Source organism: Gobius niger, assembly GCF_951799975.1.
Source record: "Gobius niger genome assembly, chromosome: 15".
NCBI lineage: Eukaryota > Metazoa > Chordata > Actinopteri > Gobiiformes > Gobiidae > Gobius > Gobius niger.
The window spans coordinates 22,257,202-22,280,128 of NC_136866.1; the positions used below are offsets into that span (position 1 = coordinate 22,257,202).

Consider the following 22,927-nt stretch of genomic DNA (forward strand, 5'->3'; position numbering starts at 1 on the left):
ATTATTTTAGCGCTCATATTATCGAGATCAAAAATTCTTCCTGGATAATAGCGAACGTTTATTGTTCTTAGCTTCACTGTAACTGCCTCCCTCATGTCTGTGCCAGTAAAAGATGAGCTAAGGTGTTTTGTACGCTCAGAAATGATCATTGAATAATTAGTTCTCACCGGCTTTCCATGCATACACTTAAGGCTGAGTTATAGCGAATGAAGCAGCAATGCAAAAGTGTCCAAACTCTGTATTATAGGGCAGTACTGTACAGTATGAGAAGAATTTTCATCATTAAAAACCTGTAGGAATCAATATTTTTGCAATATTTTACCAAACCATTTGCCCCTAATGGCCATAAGCGCAACTGCAGGTGTTGTAGCATGCTGCGATTTTTTTACGTATTAATTGTCCGTGAGAGTAAATAACTATGCTGATAGAAAAGGTGAAGGGAGAGAGGGATATTGTACATCCAATTACACAATGGAAATAATTTTTTCACTCAAACTTGGCTTTAACTACTGTTAAAGTGGCGCTAGCCCGCAGTTAGCTTTGCCCGTTAGCCTCTTAGCTTCTTCTTCGTGATTCTATGTGGATGTTTTGTTCGTCACAACGTGTAAACTGAATTAGGAAAATCATGACTAAGACTGAACTTTGGCACTATTCTTAGTTGCCATGGGTTTTTGTTTTAGGTTTTGTCAGCAAGAAATTAGTAAAATGCTTCCTGTGATACAGATTTCATCAGCTAATATTGCGACAATTTGCCAATTTGTGCAGTCTTAAAGCAGAAATAAGTAACTCATGCCCCTAGAGGCCGTAAGTGCCACTGCAGGTGTCATAGCATGTCTTTTTACTCATTAATTGTCTGTGAGAGTAAATACTACGCTGGCAGAAAAGACAAAGGGAGAGAGGGATATTGTACATTGTGCCACAACTCAAAGACACAATGGAGATCATTTTTTTCACTCAACTTGGCCGTAAATACTGCTAAAGTGGCGCTAGCCCACAGTTAGCTTTGCCCGTTAGCCTGTTAGCTTCTTCTTCATGATTCTATGAGTGTGTATTGAGCCTCTGACCCGGAGGTAGGAAGTTGTAACTGCAGTTTTCTGGCCAGAGACACCAGGGAAGATGAAACCAATCATCCCATTAACACCTGTATTACCCCCCCGAGGGACTACGGAAAGGATAAACAAGTTACTTAGTTCTTCTTTAACTCTAGAAAGCATAATTTACAACGTTAAGGGCAAAATACGTGCAGAAAAATACCCTCAAAAAAAGTAGTTTTCCAATAACATGTCGTCATGTATTCGAGCAGAAGTCCGAGAAAGTTTCACCTTTGCACCTTTGTTGTAATGGCAAACTTCGACGCAAAAGTTTAAGGCGAGCTCAAAACCATGTCGCGTATCGATTCGGCTTTGCTTTTTACCAGGAATGAAAAGAGACAGAGCACTATGCTACTCTCCGGGGGCCTGACTTTCCGAGAGAACATTTCCCCGACTGAAATGCCTGCAGGAACACAGCGCGGGCAAAACTCTTTCCTCTCAAAGACACGGCGTCCTAGTTCGGAGAGCGCACCTGCAACCGGACTGTGTGTGTATATGAGTGTGTGCAGCCGCCGGGACGCTCACCGCTTGTGACAGGTAGTCCTGGGAGCGGACCAGGCTCCTCACGATCTCGGCCCGGCTGACGTTGCCGTGGTAACCGGCGGCGGACACGTTGAACTGACGGCAGTGCTTCCGAGTGTGGGCGCTGGCGACGATCTGGCCCTGGATGGCGGCGCCCACCAGAGTACCCAGCACCTCCATTGTCATTCCTGCCGGACGAAACAACATAAGATTTTGCTAAACAGTTGACCTCGTTTTCCCTGGTTTTTGTGATGTTCATAAATGGCCCTTGAGTACAGGATGCTACACATGCAGAGGGAGAAAAAAGCTGCCATGCAAACATACTGTACCAATGGGCCATGAACGAGTGCTGTAACTGAAGAAATGAGAAAACTTTTTTCCCGCTTAAAGGGATATTTCAGGATTTTTGACATAGGGCCTCATTTCCTAGTTATCCAGAGTGTTGCTGATTTCTGGAGATATTTTTTTTTGTAATTCATGCAGTTCTTATATTTGAAGAGTTACGTGGCGCTAGGCTTGTGCTAGGCTAGCGCATTTCTATGGTAACAGCTAAAAACAGTCTTACGCACTCCACAGTGCACCTGAGGCAAATCACTTATAACACCAGACTAACCTTATAAATGTTTGTGTCGATAGAATATTTTTTGGAATATAACTGACCTTGCATCACATGAATGATAGCACTTTGAGGGACTATTTTCAAGCAGATCACTCCGCCGCTGCGTAGCTTATACAACCACGAAGCTGATGCTGCTCAAATATAAGTTATTTTAAATGCAAAATGGTTAAAATTACTCTATCGACACAGACATTTATATGGTTAGTCTGGCGTTATAAGTGATTTGTAAGACTGTTTTTAATGCAGGCTAGCTGACATCGTAGAAATGCGCTAGCCTTGCATTAGCCTAGCGCCACGTAACTCTCCAAACAGAAGAACTGCATGAATTGCAAAAAAGATATCTCCAGAAATTAGCAACACTCTGGATAACTAGGAAATGAGGCCCTATGTCAAAAATCCTGAAATATCCCTTTAAAATGCGATCTATCCCCATTTTAAACTTTAATAAGAATGATAAAAGCTATAAACAGAGAAGGTCTGCAACTGTGGCTCATTAATTAGAGCTGCAGGGCACACACAGGGCAATTCCCCGACCTCAGCCTCTTTAACAGATTCTCTTCACCATTTCCTTCTGTCAATAAAAAGCCCAAGGGTCAGATAATATTCACTCCTCGCACTCGGGGTGATGAGATGCCAGCAGCTGCCCCAGGGTCAAAATAGCAAACCTCTGGCTGTCATTCTGCACTTACAGCATCTCTAGTCACAAGACATACATCCTTATATAGACGATGTGGGCAAAATGTCTCCACAATGTGAAGTGTCAAGACATGAATGATAAATAAACATATCATGCGCCTGTGTCTGGGCGTAATTTGGAAAATTCTTGCTTGTGACAGGACGATATGACCCACAATGTTTGATCTAACTGGCAAAATATTCGACTAATTAACTTCTGCTTGACACAAATTTATTCACAGCGGGTTTAAATCCAACTAACATCTTTAAAGTCTTTCATCACTTTGTTCCAATTGGGAATAGGGGTGTGATTATATATTTATTTTGCGATATATTGCGATATTTGCGGGACGATATGATACAGGTACTTTTTATTGTGATATCAATACTTTTGATAACGTCGTACATATTAATGACTGACGTGCGTATTTATGAGGCTGCAGTGCCTTACACAGTAGATAGAGGCTAATGATCCAGAATTCAGTCAGAACAGTAGAGGGCAGCAATTTTAAGCTGTTGGGCCAACCACTGTCACACAGATATATTACTTTTAATGATAGTGTTTTTAATTATAAACAGGATCAATTTGTGGTTGATTTATTTCTTTTGAAATAGGACAGAGGTTTCTTGTCTATTTAAATGTAAATTAAGGTATGCCACTGACAGATCAATAGACATATTTGCAGTAAGTCAGGGATAATTTATTCACTCTTTATTTAAGGCACACTGCGTAACATTTCAGACTATACTGTTGCAGCAAAACAAAACATACTCCTAATGACCAGCTCAACACTGTAAATGCTGTTACTGCAGTGGGTAATAAAAGAATGGATTTGGATGAAAAACTAACCTAAGTTTGAATCTCAAATTCTACTGCCTTTCATCACATCTCCATGGACACGAGCTGGAGACGTACCCACTCCCAGTACAGTTTACAGTCATATCTTAGGAGGGGTGAGCCTCATAAATGTTTGTTTGTACATTTATGAGGTATTTTTCAATGATGAAAATATCTGTCATAAAATAAATGCTTGTACTTCAATTTTATTTATTGGATAAAATTCTATAAGGTGTGGCTTTAAGTAAAAGGGGTACAAAGCACAAAATCATCTTCATCAAATCATGAATAATATGTAGTATGTTTAAATAAAGGTTAAAAATTTTACATGTTTCTTTAAAAATAGTGATTATCATAGGTTATTTTTATGCAATATATCGCAGTATCGGCAAATTGGAAGCATCATGTATCGTATCAAATTGTTCCCACCCCTATTGGGAATTATAGTTGTATAGCACTTTTCCCAGGCTCCAGGCTCACTACTCACTCTTCCATACTCAATGGTGGTTAGCAACAAAGCCACAGCTGCCCTTGGGGTAGACTAAAACAATAGCTGCTGCCAATCTGGATCATGTTTGGCCTCCGAGATCAGACAAACTTGGTGCTTTCATTGCTGAAATAATTCTCAATATGCAATCATGAGGCAAGTGACAGTTTCCTCCTTCAGAGACGAATATCAGCTGCAGTGTGTGCACACCAAGATATAATAAGGCCCAGCACGTATATTTCCAGCAGTCTACCTGTCATGTTTGCATACAGCACAGGGCAAGGCTCTTACTGTAGGCAGTGGCTGAGTCTCTCTCCTTCTGCTCTGTGCTCAGGAACATGGTCAGCGCCGAGTAAGGCACATGGAAACACTGGAAGACACAAAAAAAAAAGAGATTGACTTGCAGTTTATTTTTATTTTCGACACCGAGACTGAAGCGCACAAAGCCTCTCCCGGTCGCCTCTAATCCACCCTGCTCTGGGGGGAAACCAGCTATACCATGTTTATATATATCTATCAAAAAGCAATCTGTGCACTTTCCACGCGGGCAAGCCTCAGCCTCAGCTCCGTGTCTCTCCTTCCCTTCCTCTCCACCTACGTTAGAGAATAGGCCCTGCAAACCAAATCCGGTCGCGCTTTGTAATTTGCTACAGGCCTCTGCCGTAGCCTGCGGCCAAACGAGCGCGACAGAAATACACTGACCATGAAAACTATACAGCATGTCATTTACGGGACCATTATAGGGTGCGATTGTTTACCAGAGAAAGTGCTTGGACATGCATTAATTTGCGCGGCCATTGATTTGGCCTCAGTAAATGCTGATGGCGGCGGTTATCCGATTTGTTTACAGTTGGATGTGAGTGGCAACATCTGGCGGCTTCACATAGACAATATGAGCTAAATATGGTAAGTAACGTTTAGCGAGAGAGCAGTTACTGGAAGGGCTGACAGTGTACTTACTGAAAACTTAGACCTGCCAGTGCATTGTCCCTCTGAGCAGCTAAAGCACTGATACAAAAATCAGCCACGTTCATCGTAACAATATGGATACGTGTAAGCAGGCCTTCACAAATAATCATGAGCTAATTGAAAGTTAAAATGTATGCTTCAGTAATGCATTAAAGCAGTACTAAGCAACTCATGCCCCTAGAGGCCATAAGCGGAACTGCAGGTGTCGTAGCATGTTGCGTTTTTTTACTTATTAATAGTCCATGAGAGTAAATACTACTACATCCAATTACACAATGAAGATCATTTTTTTCACTCATACTTGTCTGTAAATACTGTTTAAGTGGTGTTAGCCCGCAATCAGCTTTGCCCATTAGCCTGTTAGCTTCTTCTTCGTGATTCTATTAGTGTGTATTGGTGGCTCCGGTCCGGTGGCAGCCAAGCTGCAATTGTGGTTTTCTGGCCAGAGACAACGGAGAAGATGAAAGACCCTCCAATCATCCCATTAACACTAGGATGATTGGACACTACGAAAAGGATTTATTAAGGTAAACAAGTTAGCATTGCTTTAAAGTAGGGAAGTCCCGGAAGCTGATCGGGTACGATACAAAAAGACGGCTGTGAATCTGTGGCTCCAACCTGCAGGTTTCCCACAGCACAGTTCATAAAGGTTTACCGAGGCAGCAGATTCAAGAATAATTCAGGACATCAGATTCATGGCCGTAATACTATCACTAAGCTAGGCGACTATCGCTAACCTGCTGCTAACACCTGATTCATAAAAACTCACTGAGGACAATCAGCAGCCGCTAAAACCATAACAAGGGTGAAGAAAAGATCCTTGTTTCCTTCGCAGTGCTGTCAAAGTCAGCTCAGGCCGAATCCAATCCAACAGCTGAGACGAGAGATCTTTATGCATAATAATTAGGTCCTAGTGCTAAAGTCTTTTACAGGCCCTAAACATCTTACAATAGACCAGAATGGCCTTTAGAAGCAGATAGAGTTGAAACAGTCATATATGCTGTTGTTTTGTGAAGGGGCTTATTTTTTAATTTTGTTTGCCTTCTAAACTAAATGTAAAACTTCTTGCTCATTTATAAAAAGGCCTGTAATAGATGCCAGCTGGTGAAACTACTGTAATATATAATACGAAACAGATCGGTCGGCGTTAAGTGTCAAAATATCGGATCGGGACATCACTACATTAAAGTTAGTTGTTTTTTCTAGTTTAGATCAGAGGTGGGTAAGTTTGTTGGTGGAGAGTGATTTTCTTAACCCAAAGACCAGGGGCCAAACCTCGCAGTCGTGACCCGAACTAGAGCACCATGTCTTTAAAATGCCAGTGTTATATAAATATGTCCTGACAGGAGGTTTGTGGGGGGAATTTTAAAGAACTGACTGTATTATCAGCATATTAAGAGAACTTGAACTTGAACTTGTATTTTGTGTCTGTTGTCAGTATGAATATTTCTCATCTTTGTTTATATACTATAATTATATCTGTTATGCTCTATATTTCATCTTCATCTAGACCTGGTGCTATTTGAAAGGTCAAATATTTCAGGAGGTGGACCACTGCCTTTTAGTAAAGCTGCAATGAGGTATTTTTCCCTAATGGTGAAGCCCCATAGCAGGACAGTTTATGCTTTATTTATCATCATAAACGTTGGTCTAAATTGCACAACACAAAGATCAATGAGGACTAAACTAAAGCTGTACAACACAATCGACTGCTCTATTGAACTAAAGACTCGTAAAGTGGATGTTGAATTCATTTTATATTGTACAACCTCACAAACTACTACACACCAGCTGAAGGCTGCCTTAATACAAATTTCATCTTTTCCCCTTAATCTCATCTACAACACTGCTCTCTTGGGTCCTAAGAATTGCATAACAAGTGAAGCAAGGACTACGCTCTGCAGCAATCTGACTTTTTTTCTTTACTTGTCAGGAGAAAAACACAAGAAATTCCCTAGACGTGCCCCACGCAAAGTCCGATCAGATCATCCGCCTCATCCCCCATGGACGTATAGGACGTATAGGACACATGCATAAGGAAAGAGGACATAGCTTTGTACTTACTGTGATGAGGGTCTGGTACAAGCAGTAGAAGCCGAGGTACCAGATGAAGCGGCAGTTGAGGAACGGCGGGACGAACCAGAGGTAGAAGTAGGCGATGATTAGGAACGGGGTGCAGCCAATCATCCTAGGGGGAAAAAATAATAATAATAAGGTCAAAACAACTCATTTCAGTACAGTTTTAGCCACACTGCCTGACCAAAAAAGAAGTCGCTACCTGGATTTAACTGTCATGATGTGGGGATGCTAGGTCTAGGTTCAGCAACACAATCACTGGTCTTTCCCATCATCAATGGAAGATGGCGGTGAAAAATTAACGCAACACTGTATTTTTGACATTGCTGTAAGCAAAGCCTTCACTGGAGCCTTGTTCTGGTATTTTCAGCACTCAAATTGCCTCCACTACAAAGCATGACTTAATATGTTACTGTGAATGTAGTAGTTGTACATCTTCCCTCTCCTTTTCGAGCTTTAATTATTTGATGTATATTAACATTGTAACAAATATTGTACTTAATTGTGCAAATGGTAATGCAAGTTGGACATTATACTCACTACTGCCACCACAGGTCATACGTGTAACTGCACCTTTTATATTAAGCTCGTGCATGACGGCACTTCGGACCCGAAGTAACAACTTTTTGAGTGACAGTGCAGGATTTTAGAGGCAGTTGTGGTGAACAGGTCTGGGCTCATTCTACACATTAGGACATTGTTGGATTAGGGGGAGGAAAATACTTAATTTTAACATTTTTAAACTCTGTATAGTCCCTTTAATGAACATACATTGGACTCATGCATGTAAACACCTGTGATTGTAGCCTTGGGCTAACTTGCATTCGTTGTCCCAAATTCAACAACAACAAGCTTCAACAAGCTTCCATTCATCCTGGCCTATTGTACATGTTTTTAGTGGTAGGGGAAACCGGAGTATCCAGCCTACACAAACATGAGGAGAACATGCAAACTCCACACAGAAAGGACCCGTCCAGGTGGGAATCGAACCCGGAACCTTCTAGTTGTGAAGCACAACTTTTTTTGCAAACTATTACAAAAATGGGATTAAAAACATAAGATAAATATATATATACATATATGTATATATATATATATATATAGCATGTATATGCTCTTCTGTACAACAAACAGGTCTCAGGTTTGATTCTCCTTGTTCCTGGGTGGATTTTCTCTTCTGAGTACTCGATCATCAACCATAAACCTGTGCCGTCTGTCAGCATGAGTGGGTCAAATGCAGAGACACGCTCCTCTATGGGACCACATCAGGATTTGTTCAAAAAGGCACAAAAAGTGAACTCATACATGTTTAAAATAATTGCATAGGAGCACACTTCCAGGAGCCATACATTATCACTAATTGCAGGTTTTGTTGCACAACTGGAAAAAGACATAATTTAGTCAGAAGTTTAGGAAGCTTCGAAATGATTATGCTGCTGTTGTGAGAATGATAGGAATCTGCGGGGAGAGACACTTAGGCACGAAAGTACCATAAAATCCACACAGCGTTTGTTAGAGGCTTGGACCTGAGCATTTGCAGACAAACAACTCATGAATATGCATTACCCAGCGTGAAGTCAATCTGCTGGCTTGTGTTTTCCATAGACTGCGGTGATTTGCGGGATTTACATAATTTACAGTGAGGACGTACATAATAATGTCTCACATAAAATATCAGGGGAGTAAATATCTGCAGGGTTTATACAGGCAGAAGCAAGTCAAATGTAATGCTCTGTCTCTGTTTAGGGTACATTTTTGGTAGATATTTCTTCCAAAGCCTTCAGCCCTAATTTGTAGAATCCTATTTTTATCCCGAAGCCAATGTGCTGAGCAAAACAGCTGTGCTTCCCTTCAGAGGCAGGAAAAAAAAAAGGTTTAGTGGAATTTAGGTGACATTGGCAAAACCCACACAGCGGCTGACCTCTGCCCCGGTCCGTGCCGCTCCCGTAAACAGCAAAGCAAAACAGAATAGAGAAGGTGGGAGAACGAGGCACAGGCTTGGTCCTTTCTAGCACCATCCGGGTCGCGCACCTCTCACTCCTCCTGATTGTTTGCTCTGACAAAGGCAGGTGACAAAGAGGCTGCTGCGGCGGCGTGGGCCGGCAGAGCGTGTCATGTGTGAGTGAATGGGAGAGCGACAACACTCCTGCAAGACGTGTGCAAAAGCCAAATGGGGACGCACATCACTGGATATTTAACATCGGGACATTTTTTGAAACAAAGTCGGCTGCTTTCTTTAAATTTACAGCATGTGTTATTATGTAAGCCAAGGAGTAAATAGGCAATTTAAGAGAAGCTTCAAAAACTGTGTAGATTATGCATTTAGATCATTTTCTTTCATGGCGACGAGTAAACAAGCAGCAACTTCCCTCTGCCTTGGTACAGCAGCCTTTGACTTTTTCTGCGAACTGTCGTTTGCTTTTGTACATCTTTGCCATGTTTTTGTGGAGTTCGGTGGATTTTTTTCTGCAGAGAGTCCATAATGGAAACAGCTTTGTAGAAGTAAACAAACAGCTAGCTTAGGGGCTAAAGACATTTGAGACCGACTCATTTCTTCTTCTGAAACACTGAAGAGGCACCAAGAGCCCCCCACAGCACAGTGGAGGCGTCACAAGAGGCGCTACAGCAAACAGAGAAGGGACAAATGAGGAGGTATGCAGGCAGGACACGCAGCTAAGCCACACAAATCCTCTATCTATTGTTCTAATATTCTTTCACTGGAACAATGGATTATATACGTCGGCTATGCTCTTCCCAGAAGATGGTTGTTGTGGAGGGGAGGGAGCTGCGCAGGAGAAAGAGGAAGGAGGTGGAGCCGACCAGTGCAGGACACCATGCTCTGAAACAGGAACAAACCCAGGAGGCGGTCTAGAGGAGACTGAAGGCAGCCAGTGAGGTTTCTTCCAGGTGCTACGCTTTCCCCTCCCTCCAAAAACATGCTGGTTACGTTGGCCCACAGTGGGGGCTCAGGACTAACACCTGAACAATTGTACAATGACAAATAAAGCACTTACTTACGTAAACAGAGACCCACAAAGTTCAGCGAGTGTCAAACAAATACAAATTTCATAACTTTGCAACTTACTTGGCTTGTGTTGCCATGGTGTGACATAATCTGCATAGCCTCAACCAAGATAGTCTAATTAAACAGACAACAGGATAAACGGTGATGAAAATTCCTTCGTGCACCTTTAATTATATCCTTTTCAAACAGCAGTAACCTCACACCTTAATCTCAAAATCCTTAAAATAACGAGCGGAGGTGAGACTTCCTTTAATTTTAATTTTTCAAGTACTGCCACCTTGTCTTTAATTATGACTGTAAGGATTTCTTTTGTATTTTCTAGGTCTGTGGTACGTTCCATTCAGTGTCGATGATACAGATGGAGAGAAGATTTTTCTAAAAATTGTCTCGCTGATCGCTAGGAGCATGTCTGGCATCGCTGGCAATATCTGATAGATTTGGAAGAGATTTGGCTGAATGTCGAAGCATCGGCTTTAATTAGAAACCATTTCTATCAGTATCATCTTATCTTATCTTATTTAAGAGCAATTATGTGGATAACAAAATCAAGACATGTTGCTGTATCGGACATTATATAACCTGGGATGTTGTGCACTAAGGCTTCTTTTATCAGACTTCAACAAAGAAATGACTAGAGGCTCATGATTACTTCCTAAATTTAGTGTACAGTATTTCGCCCACATCACAGCACAGAGCACGCTTCTCGACGCCCCTCTGTCCCAGCAGTAATCAGGACCGGCTCCATCCATCAGCATCCGTCTGCTGCTGGGAGTCTGGTCAGCCGCTGCGCACTTGGGCCGCGTCCAACCCCCTCTGATGTGTCTATAATCTACACTTTATGGCGCTGCGCTTTAGACGCCGGCTACAAGCAATTACCCAAAGTGTCACGCAACTGTTTTCAATACATGGCGTCATAATCCATGGAGCTATCTGTGATTGATAGAAATCTTGTCAAATCTGCATAAAGGACTGTGTATGGATGATTATTTCATGGTTAAGTATATGGGTTTATTCCAATGCCATACTGTCAACAGGGAATTAACCATCATCCTATTACGTCATATAGGATTTTTCAAGCAACATACAAAGCTTGACACACTGATCAAGGTATGGGAAGAGTTTGTTGCATTTGACCCATGATTTTTGCAGAAAAAGGTGCCTCCTGACCGTGATCTTAGCACCGCTCGAGTCAAATGCAAAGAACAAGCTTTACTACGGGGACAAAAAAGTGTGTCCAAATCAGCGTTGTTTTTGTCAACGAAGATTATTATGATGTCAAACCTTTTTATTACGATGTCAAACCTTTTTTTATTCGCAGCTCCAGTCTGCACCTATAGCTCCACGGTCTGAGGGCACGACTGGCAGCGATGTCACTGGGACTTTTATCTTTACTCAAGACAGTTTGGCCATACCGCCTTTGCTCTGCCCAATGCCGTCAGACCTTGGAAGCTAAGCAGGGAAGGGCCTGGCAGGACTTGGATGGGAGACCGTTTGGTAACACCAGGAAGCCTAGCGAATGCAGTGTGTGAGTGAGTGGTTGGTGGTGGTCGGAGGGGCCGATGGCGCAGACTGGTTGCCTCGCTTCCGTCAGTCTACCCCAGGGCAGCTGTGCAATAGTAGCTTACCACCACCGAGTATGGAGTGAACGAATAGTGCAATGTAAAGCGTCTTTGAGTGTCCAGAAAAGCGCTATATAACACCAATGCATTATTGTTATTATTTTTTTTCCCACAATTAAATACTGTAGCGTATGAATGCAGAAAGCATGTTGATGAACGAATCTCGAAGTGACGATCTGTGGATGAGGAAAGCAGCCGTGTTTGGGAAAAGTGCCTATTGTGGTGAAATCTGACTGTCAAAAGCTTAGTACAGCCTGTCAAACTTCATCCCAATTCACAATACTATGACTAAAACTAAAAGCATTTTCCTCCAAAAGACCTACAAAGCTGCCATATACAACACTGGGTAAAATGCAGAGAATAAGCTTGACTACAGGAATAGAAAAGTGTGTCAAAATCTCGGCTTCTAAGATCACTGAAAATCACAGAAACACCCCCTTGTCTGAACTCGACTTCACTCAGAGCTGAGGGAGGCCACCCACGTCCCTGCAGACCCCCTCCCCCCCACATCACAGCTCTGTCACACTGTCAGGCAGGAGCTCCATAATGCATCTCTTTAAAGTGTATCTTAATATCCGACTCCGTTTCCCTTGTGGATCAAGAAAGTTTGTCTGAAGTGTAAGTGTCTCAAATCAAACTACTAACCCAAAAATCATTATACCACCAAGCCCTCAGCACATTTTTAAACATCGTGGTTTCAGTTTCTCGCAGAGGAAAAAGCTCCAGACAGTGGTTTAGACTGACAGCGCAACTTATTTCTTCTGTGAACCGAAACTGAACTGAACTTTCAGAGCGATCGCACGGACAAACAAATCAGCCAACGCAACTTGCTGCTGCAACACAAAGATCTGCCTCCTGGTTATGTCTGTAAGAAGCAAGACATAAACAGAGACGGGGGAAGTGAAATGTGTGTAAATATTGGTAAAGCATTCACGCCATGTTTCTATACTTGTGCAGTCCGGCATGATAAGTCCATCTCCCACGCTAGAACTCAAAAAGCTTTGTTTATGTCCTTCCACCTTCTCCTGATCATTTCAGCGCTCAAATTTCCTACATTACATAGCCTTTCTAGCTATCAGCCTCTGTTATAAACCGTGTTTAAATGGTTTTACACTAATCCATGAAACAGCTGGTGTTTAGAGTGAGCAGAAATTAGGACTGAATTAAGATAAATTGATTTCAGGTGGACGGCGGCGACGAATAATAGACCTTCACTTTGGGTGAGGCACTAATTTTCAAATAAAAAACCCAAAATATAGAAACTAACACATTTTTGTGAGAAAGAAGAAGAAACTTGGATCAACTGGCTTATTACACTGTACAACTAATAGCAGGGCCACTGCAAGCCATTTTGGTGCCCTAAGCGGGGCAGCCGCACTGTAGTCATTATTCATTCATTCCATACTCAGTGATGGTAAGCTACTGTTGTAGCCACAGCTGCCCTGGGGTAGACGGAAGCAAGGCAACCAACGGTCCCAACGGTCTCCCATCCAAGCATCGACCGGGCCCTTCCCTGCTTAGCTTCCAAGGTCTGACGGGATCAGGCAGAGCAAAGGCGGTATGGCTATGATTGTGCCCCTACATCCTGGGAGGCCCGCCCCCTAGGTTGGGAACCAATGCCCTACATGACACAAAAGTTTTGCCATGATCTAAACTTAGGTTTGCTAGCGAATTTACTACATTTGTATGAACAGGCTGTGCGTGAAGTCTCCTTGCACGGCACAGAGATTCCTATGTGCGTTGTTTCATCGGTCGGATTGGCCACATTTCTATAGCTCGTCTTTCTTTCAAGTAAGTGCTTTATTTGATTTGTCATTGTACAATTGTACATTCACTGTGACCTGGCTGTGCCGAGTGCGAAGAAACATGCTGATCAGGTCGGCCCACAATGGCTGCGCGCTCAGTTGCAACGGCTCAGGACTAACCCAACACCTGAACGCAATTTCGATGACAAATAAAGTACTTACTTACAGGTGTTCAGGTGTTGGGTTAGTCCTGAGCCTGACTTCCATTGCGGGCCAACCTGACCAGCATGTTTTTTTCTCAACATTCTCATCAAATACGGGCCATTCTTTTGTCAGCTGCATTAATAAAACAGCAGTGCAAATACTGTACAATGCCATTCAATCACATTAGTTTCAGTGTGGTGCCCCCATCTATCCTATATTTTAAAGTACAGGGCCTTCATCACGTGAACAAAACCTATTCCTACATGTGCTTAGTCGCTTCAGTCCTGCAGCCTGCATTTCTGACAGCTTCACCTTTCCAACTACAGTATATAAGGGACTTCAAAGAGATAAAAGAAGAAACTGGAAGATGGCCAGGTGAAAACTTCATCAATGTCACCCTGCAACTTGGCGACACGTTAGGTTTTTTTTTTCCTTGTACAAACTACTGCGACATCAAAAGGCAGAGGCGCCCATTAATCACTGGGAGCAGCGCGTCTCAGTGAGCATCAGGGACAGGCTAATTAAAATACAATGAGACTTTGTTTACTTCCAAGTCTCAGGTGAGCCCCGTAGCTGTTTGAGATTCAGAAAGGAAAAAAAAACAAAAAACGATGCCTTGTTTTTGTAGCGAAATCAACAGGGCGCAGTTGAGCCACAGTTATGTCTGAGAAAGTGGCAGCTCGCCCAAACATCTTTCATAAGCAATTATCAAAGCGTAAACACAGCATTGGGAAACGGTAGCCGCAAACAGGTAGTCAGCGTTTTGAAATCGTAAATGGTTCCTGGGCGGAGGTGGACAGTATGAGTAGCCTTTACTTGCACTTTTTTAAGACGTTATAGGCATAACAATTCTTAAGCAAGCCTATACTTTTTGGCTCCTCTACCTCATAGATTTGTAAGTGACAAAAGCTTTACCTTTATAGACTTTTGTAGTTCTTTACTTTATTGCTTGTTGTGTGCGTGGTTGTTGTTTTTATGTCTGGCTGACTACCACCTTCCATGAGTAATGTTTGATTTGTGGGTTTCTGACGGGCAGTGACTCAGGACTCATCTTGAGGTTCACGCTAGAGGACTCAGGTTTGTGGGCCTAGGACACGGACTCAAACTTGACTCGGATGAGCCTTAAAGGGTAATGTCACCGGAAGAGAGTTGCAGAGACGTTGTGTATCCGAAACTCGGGTTGATTGAAAGCAAACAAATGGCAGATCTAGAAAACTAGTAGTTGATGGATACTCGAGTTGCCAGCCTTATCTCCAAAACGTCCCCTGTAAATAAGGCAAGTCTCCAGGTAGTCTGGGTGAAAACGAGCAGGTTCAATTTCAGCGGAGTCTGTGCATTGTCTCCAAGAGGTCTCCAGGAGGTCTACACAGTCTCAAGCAGTTGTGGCAACACTATTGCGAACACTGTTTGTCCTCTTGTCCAACCTGTGAGATGTTTCTGTCATGTCCTTGCATATGCCTCCGAGACCTGTCGGAGACTTGAAAAAGTCTCAGCTGGAATCAAACCAGTTTGTTTTCTCTGTGACCAGCGGTAACTCGAGTCTCCAACTAGTCTCCAGGCCGGTGAGATAGGCCCTTAGACTTAGACTAAAACATTTACTGTGGCCTGGACTTGAAAAAGGGCAACTCTACAACTCTTATATCAGCTCCCTGTTACATTGCTTTTGAACATTTTCCCCAGAATTGGCTTATTTTTTGGACATGTACATTTTTAATAACCTGTCCTCTTGCTTTATTACAATTTCCAGCTCCTCTGCATGGCCCATTCAAACCAGACTTGTGCAAAAGCGAATTAACATAAGACAAAAGACAGAGAAAGATGTGCTCACCAGGGCATGAGTCGCCCGATTCTGGTCCAGCCGGTTTTGGTGATGAAGAAGCCAATAACGGGGTCAGTGGCGGCGCCCCAGGCTTTCCCAATGAACAGCACCATAGAGGCCTGGAAGGCATTGATCTGCAGCAAAGCACAGGGGACAATTTAAGCATGCTGTATTATCAAACATATGCACACCTTCTGTCCGGGGTAGCAGTGGGATTTTGTAATTCATCCTAGTCTTAGTTAGCATTCTTATTGACATGTGTCTTTACCTGAGCCACATCCAACAGGTAAATCTGCAGAAAGAAGGCAGTGGCGCTGGCAGCCACTTCTTTGGGAGCTCCTCCGATGGCGAAACACAGCTTACTGCACAACGTCAGCTTCGGCCCCACATTGGTCTGTGCACAAGAAAGAGACATTTGTTATGATATCAGTACATATTCCCACATCACTCTTTGCCTTTCCTTCCTCTACTGCCCCTGGTTTTAAAGCAGGTTTAAGCCTGAAATAACAACTGGCTCAAACAAGAACATGTGCTTGTATGTGCTTTACATGTGTTAGGCGGATTTGACCTGGAGGGATGAGGCCATATTACAAAACAAACACAAAAAATGACCTTCTTAAATGACTTAAAATCACTTGAATAAAGGTTCTTTATGTTGACTTGGAATCAGACTAAGATGTATTTTTTCACTTGAAATGATACAAAATAATCTGAATTAAGGAAAAGTTTCAAGTTCCATTGGCAATAAGATGTTTTTTCTCATCTAAGACCAGACCAAATCTACTCAAACTTTACATTCTCTGGCAACATTTTATTTTACACTTCCCTTGATACATTGTACCTAACTACATTTAGTACAATGTAATGGGCTTTGTAACAATGTGTAATAACTTGTTCCTATGGGTTAGATACACAAAGGAATAATATGTATTTGTAGTTTGTAGGTATATAATGTAATAAGACATAATTCTAACTCTAACCCTAACCTTAAGCCCTAACCCTAACGGTCTCGTGTCCTATTACATGTATGTATGTATGTATGTACTTCCAAAGTACTAACACAAGTTATTCCATTGTGTACGTACTACATACTGTAGGTACAAGTTGTTACAGATTATTCGAGGAGATTTATGTCATTTCTTCCTCAAAGTGATAATTCTTTTCCCAGTGAAGTATTTAGTTCACTTCATGTCACACTTACTGGTGATATGACACAAAAGTTAATTTTAGACATGTGTTTCTATAAACAGACTGATGAATCATGTGTATTAACTGTGTTTTCCTCAAGTGCAATTCGGCAGCAAATCCTGCTCGGGCAACTACTATGCAGTCAGGACTGTGATGTCATATCGCTAAGCTTCATGGGACTTGCAGCAATAATAAACTAATGGAGGTTCTAAAAGGTAAAATACTTGAGTTATTCTTCACATCAAAACGCTTGGACACCACAGTGTGTTAGATGTATTTACCACCAGCAGTAACTCAGCATGTTAGTCTATAGTAAATGTATGCTACAGCCACAAACATGGCGGATCTCCATGGTAACCGAGGAGATCCACCAACTATGATTATTTAAGCCTGAAAACCTGTCACTGCACTTTGATTGAAAAGAAGGGACGAAAAGGTTCCTTTACCCAAATAAAAGCACGACTGAATCATTATGAATAAAACCTTTTGTCTATTGTTTCTTACTGATATAAATGAGCTATCCAAATATTTGCATCAAAGGACATTTCAGTTCACAGACCAGTCAGCTCACGTGAAAATGCCCTCTAAAACAAAAATTAGCAAAAGTAACACGTTCAAATCGGCGTCACTTTGCATCCAGCGCGTCAATGTGCACGACAGAATTTATTGCACAGATGGCGCTGCACAGATGGTGGTGACTTGACTATACTCACATTATGGGGAGCTGACAGTGATTGGCAGCGGCTCTGTGACTGCGTATACTCAGCGCGGTAGAAAATCCGCTAATTGAATGCTGCGGGTAAAGGATGTTGTCCAATGTGCCACCCGGCTTAGTCCGAGCCAGCTTTAGGGGTGTTAAGACGTCCAAAATGTTTGTGTTATGATTGATGTGAGAATTTAATGACGATTGGTTTGAATTACATTACGCAGGAGAGTCGGGGCAGTTCGGGTGAAGCCATTGACTGACTGTTAAATATCTAAAAGTTCAAAATTAGGTACTAAGCTACATTCTCGATCAACTCTACCACTATGCACTGAGAGGAAAAATATTGAGATTTTACGATTATTCCTGATTATCAAAATTCAGGAACAAAATGACAAGAATTCCTCAAAAACTACAGCACTGTCTAAATGTTAAGTATGTTTTAGGTTTATTTAAAGGTTGTTTTAATTGGAAACCTATTAAACATTTAGACTATCTTTTACTAAAAAATAACAATACTGTAGGTCTAATAACATCAGGATTTTAAAGCAGAACTAAGTAACTCTTAGAGGATATAAGCTGCACTGCAGGTGTCGTAGCTAAGTTTTTTTACTCATTAATTGTCTTTAAGAGCAAATACTACGCTGACAGAAAGGACAAAGGGAAGGAGGGATATTGTACATCCAATTACACAATGGAGGTAATTTTTTTCACTCAAACTTGGCTGTAAATACTGCTAAAGTGGCGCTAGCCCACAGTTAGCTTTGCCCGTTAGCCTGTTAGTTTCTTCTTTGTGATTCCATTAGTGTGAATTAGACACCAGGGGGAGATGAAAGACCCCCCAATCATCCCATTAACACTTGCATTACCCCCAGAGGGACTACGGAAAGGATTTATTAAGGTAAACAAGTTACATAGTTCTGCTTTAAAATAACAAAAAGGCAAAAGAATATTATCACTAGCAATATCTGCAGGAAGCAAATTGTTGTGAATGTTTTCAAAAGATATTCAAGATATTCTCTCTCTGAGTGAGCAAACAGCATCATGTCGCTGTTCACAGGATTAATAAAGTTTTCTCATTCGCAGCTGGTTATTTTGGGATTCTTCCTTTTTGCAGTTATCATAAAAAATATGTATAAGATTTGCTCTCTGCACACTGGATCATTATTTTACAGGTCCTACAATTCTACCTTTCGATTGTAAAACCGGTTCATCAGTTACTACAAGAACTTTTATATTGTATTTTCTTAGACTTAGCTAATCCCAGTTACTGAGCATGTTAGGCAAAACACTTACTATCGTTGCTATTTTGGGGGTTTAAGGTGTTGTTGTACTTTGTCGAGTTTGCAGTTGGTGTAATCCTTGCTATCACTCCTGTCCTGACAGTAAAGAGTGAGAAAGGTAAGATAGCTGAGTAATTTATCCGTAAGCAAACAATTCATTCATTGTGTTCAAAGTTTTGACAAGAGAGTCATGTTTTTATCTTCTCAAATACAGTAAAAACAAACTCAAGACTCACTCCAAGACCAGACAATAGACCATTTCAACTTGTCTGACTCGCTATCATACTGTGGCATCTAAAATAAAAATAAAAAATGTAAAACCAATTAATCTTCTGATGCCAACGGACGTTTATTTAAGCAGTTGTCACTAGTTATGACAAGCATTCTCTCCACATACTTCCGAACAAGGGCGTGTCGTTTACAGGAAACTAACCACTCATCCTAAACCAATACTGAAACCTGAAGTCATGCTATATAAATCTTTCGCTATTTTTAGAGGTTCCCCAATAACAATGCTTCATCACATCCTGCTACACTTGTTAGGAAGCCGATTCACTGCACGTCGCCAACTGCATTTTCTACCACTGTCTAAATTGTGCACCTAATAGTGTCATCAGTCATCCTGTTTTTTGCTTGTGACAGAAAGAAGTACGGAGAAAATGAACTTGTCAAACTATCGTTCCACTCGGGCTCTTTGAAGAGTTGCATGGATGGATTGAAAAGGGCAGCCCATAAATATTACTATCAAGCAAGGCCACAACTTTTTGGGGGAAAGGAAGATTGCCCAAGTTGTTGTAGGGCTGTAATATATCACTAAATGGTTGTTCATGCAATATTAGGTCACAATGTATCCTAAAATCACTGAGATCACTGCTGAAAGTGAACAAAATCTAATGGTAGCTTTAAAGGAACAGGCCACCGTTTTTCCATACTGAGATATGTTGCCTGAGCTTAGACGAGTTCATGCGTACCTGTTTGGTCTTTGTGTGTGCCCTCAGTCACACACAAAGACCAAACATGTTGTTAGCTTTTGGCCTCTCCCAGTATATTCCTATGGCTCCAAACGGGGGTGAAGATGGAAGCTACCAAGCTCTTCCATGGGCACACACAAAGACCAGACAGGTACGCATCAACTCGTCTAAGCTCAGGTAAGAACATATCACAGTATGGAAGAACTGTGTGCCCTCAGTCACGCAAAACGACCAAAGATGTCATTAGCATTTAGCCTCTCCCAGTATATTCCTATAGCTCCAAACAGGGTGAAGTGAGAAGAGACCAAGCTCTTCCACACACAAAGACCAGACAGGTACGTATCAACTCGTCTGAGCTCAGGTAAGAACATATCTCAGTATGGAATAATGGTGGCCTGTTCCTTTAAATTTGCAAAAGTTCTTGATTCTCCAAATAACGTTAGTTCAATATTGCCCGTCCTCCTGATTTTGTATCCTTTTAAAGCCTTTCCATCATGTTTAACTGATCTACTGTTATACTATTTCTTCTGTCCATGCAGTTATAACTGTCAAAAATTCCTTAAATAATATGCCAGATCCCCAGGCTAAAACGAGTTTGGAAATGAACAAAGGACTTTCACAGTCCCAGCACTTGTCCTCAATCATATGAAGGCCACCAGCAGCACACAGTCCACTGCCTGACCCACAAAAAAAAAGTTGCCACAAAAAATAAGGGCACGCACTCTAATATGTCGTTGGACTGCCTTTGGCTTTGATCACAGCTCGCATTCACTCTGGCATTGTTTCGATAAGCTTCTGCAATGACAAAAGATCCAGTGTTGTATTCATTTTCACCCAGACCACTGCGTAAAGCCTTCTCCAGCATATCCAAAGATTCTCAATGGGGATTAAGATTTGGACTATGTGGCCAATCCATGAGTGAAGATCATGTGCTACCTGAACCACTCTTTCACAATGTGAGCCTGATGAATCCTGGTGTTGTCCTCCTGGAATATGCCCGTGCCATCAGGGAAGAAGAAATCCATTGTTCAGGATGTTCATATAATCAGCTGATCTCGTTCTTTGGATACATTGTGTTGCTGAACCTAGACATGACTAGGGATGGGACAATAAACCAAAATAAATCGATCGCCACATTTTTTGATTGTCGTGATTATCGTGCTAGAAGATAATCACTAAATCCATCAGACAACCAGTGCCGTTGACTGTACCGGGAGTGGGTACGTCTCCATGGAAATGTGACTAAAGTCAGCAGTATTTAAGATTTCAGTCGGTTAGTTCCTCATCCAAATCCATTCTTTGATTACCTACTGCAGCAGAAATAGCATTTTCTGTGTCGAGTTTTGTATTGATGACAGCAGTATAGTCCATAATGTTACCTTATGTCTCACTCAATGTGACATTTACAGCAGACAATGAAGAGGAATATTTAATAATTGCCCGATCCCCATCACTTCTGCGTTCCAGTGATTTTTTTTCCAAACCATAGGCAAATATCGTGATCATTTCGTTAATTGCAATTATTTTGGCCAAGATCCCTAGACATGACCAACTGCAGCAACCCCAGATCAGAACAGTTAGTTAAATCCAGGTGGTGGCTTTCTTTTGGTCAGGCAGTGTATTTAAACAATACCTTTAAAGGGGCTAGATGCAAGTTAGCCATTTTATAGTCACTACTGCCACCTCAGGTCATACGTGTAACTGCACCTTCTATATAAAGCGCATGCATGAGGGCAATTCGGACCCGAAGTGACACCTTTTTGAGTGACAGTGCAGGATTTTAGAGGCAGTTGTGGCGAATAGGTCTGGGCTCATTCTACACATTAGGACATTGTTGGAACATGTAGGGGGAAAAATAAAAGATAATTTTACCATTTTTAAACCACTACAGTCCCTTTAAAGGAACAGGCCACCCTATAGCTCCAAACGGGGGTGAAGTTCCATGGGCAAGACCAGACAGGTACACATCAACTCGTTTAAGCTTAGGTAAGAACATATCTCAGTATGGAAAAACGGTGGCCTGTTCCTTTAAAGAACACTTTAAAATATTGGATTCACTCATGAACGTCACAGCACTAGACACCGCACACAATTGCCTTTCAGCTGCCGCACAGAAAGTATAAAGCGTGCAAGTATAAGTGAACTTGTTAAACTTCCATGCTAATTATGCCACTAAGTGCTCCTGCAAACTCACGCGGGATTGTGCCTTCAAAAATATATTAAGGCGTGATGTAAATTTGTGTCGACGTGACGGGAGGAGTTGGGGCGAGATGTGCGCTCCCGTGAGACGCCATGGCACTTGCAGTTAAAAGTGAATTATGCACCACGGGGCCCGAACCTGTGTTGGTATATGCACTGAAACATGCCTATTAAATCAGCTTAGAATTTAGATTTGCAGAAACTGAATGAAGAGGTGTAAGGCTGTGAAAATGTAGGGGAATATGTCAAGATTATTTGCTGTTGCTTGATGTCACCTGCTCATCACCCATCACGCGCTAAGAATGCATGTGCTTGTGTTTGGGCAGTTAGTAGAATTAAAGGCCCTAGTTTTGGGGGGTTTTCTTGATAACGATGATGAAGCATTTTTTATGGAAACCATCAGAAATAAGCAAACATGGGCTGCAAACATCTGAATTTACATTGCTTTGTCGCTCAAAAAGGAAATGGCCCTGAACAGACTGAAATTCCCAAATATTTCTTTCTTTTTTTTTTTTTTTTCAGTCTTTCCCCCATTTTTTCCAGATTTTTTCCCAATGATTCCAGAATATTTTCGAAATTTTCTCCCATTTTTTCCCTCATTAGTTCATTTCCCCCCCATTTTTTTTTCTTTTTTCACATTTCTTGGCATTGGAGATAAACTCGATATTGTAAATTTGCATATCTTCCAAACTGCAATTTTAATATTATCTTGTAGACGATATATTGTCCAGCTTTGTCTTTTTCAAAACAAATTCCTTTCACGACAACCAGAAAAATATCTGATACAGGGCCTTAATTTGAGAGATCCGTCCCTGGGTCGGATCACGATTTCTTGTCCTAATGCCCACTCGTAATTGAAGGCATGGTTGAAAAAGTTTCATTATGAAGACTGAA

The 22,927-nt window shown here is 41.7% G+C and overlaps 1 protein-coding gene across 1 annotated transcript in view; it reads right to left on the reverse strand.

Moving 5' to 3' along the window:
* mfsd2b (MFSD2 lysolipid transporter B, sphingolipid) overlaps positions 1-22,927 on the reverse strand; it is a 50,264-nt gene that overhangs the window by 15,305 nt on the left and 12,032 nt on the right. The window contains exons 3-7 of the mRNA XM_079572727.1: positions 15,958-16,083; positions 15,699-15,823; positions 7,266-7,389; positions 4,524-4,602; positions 1,617-1,801 (exon numbers count right to left, since the gene is read on the reverse strand). Of these exons, the coding sequence (XP_079428853.1) occupies positions 1,617-1,801; positions 4,524-4,602; positions 7,266-7,389; positions 15,699-15,823; positions 15,958-16,083 (639 nt within the window). The remainder of the gene's footprint in view (positions 1-1,616; positions 1,802-4,523; positions 4,603-7,265; positions 7,390-15,698; positions 15,824-15,957; positions 16,084-22,927) is intronic.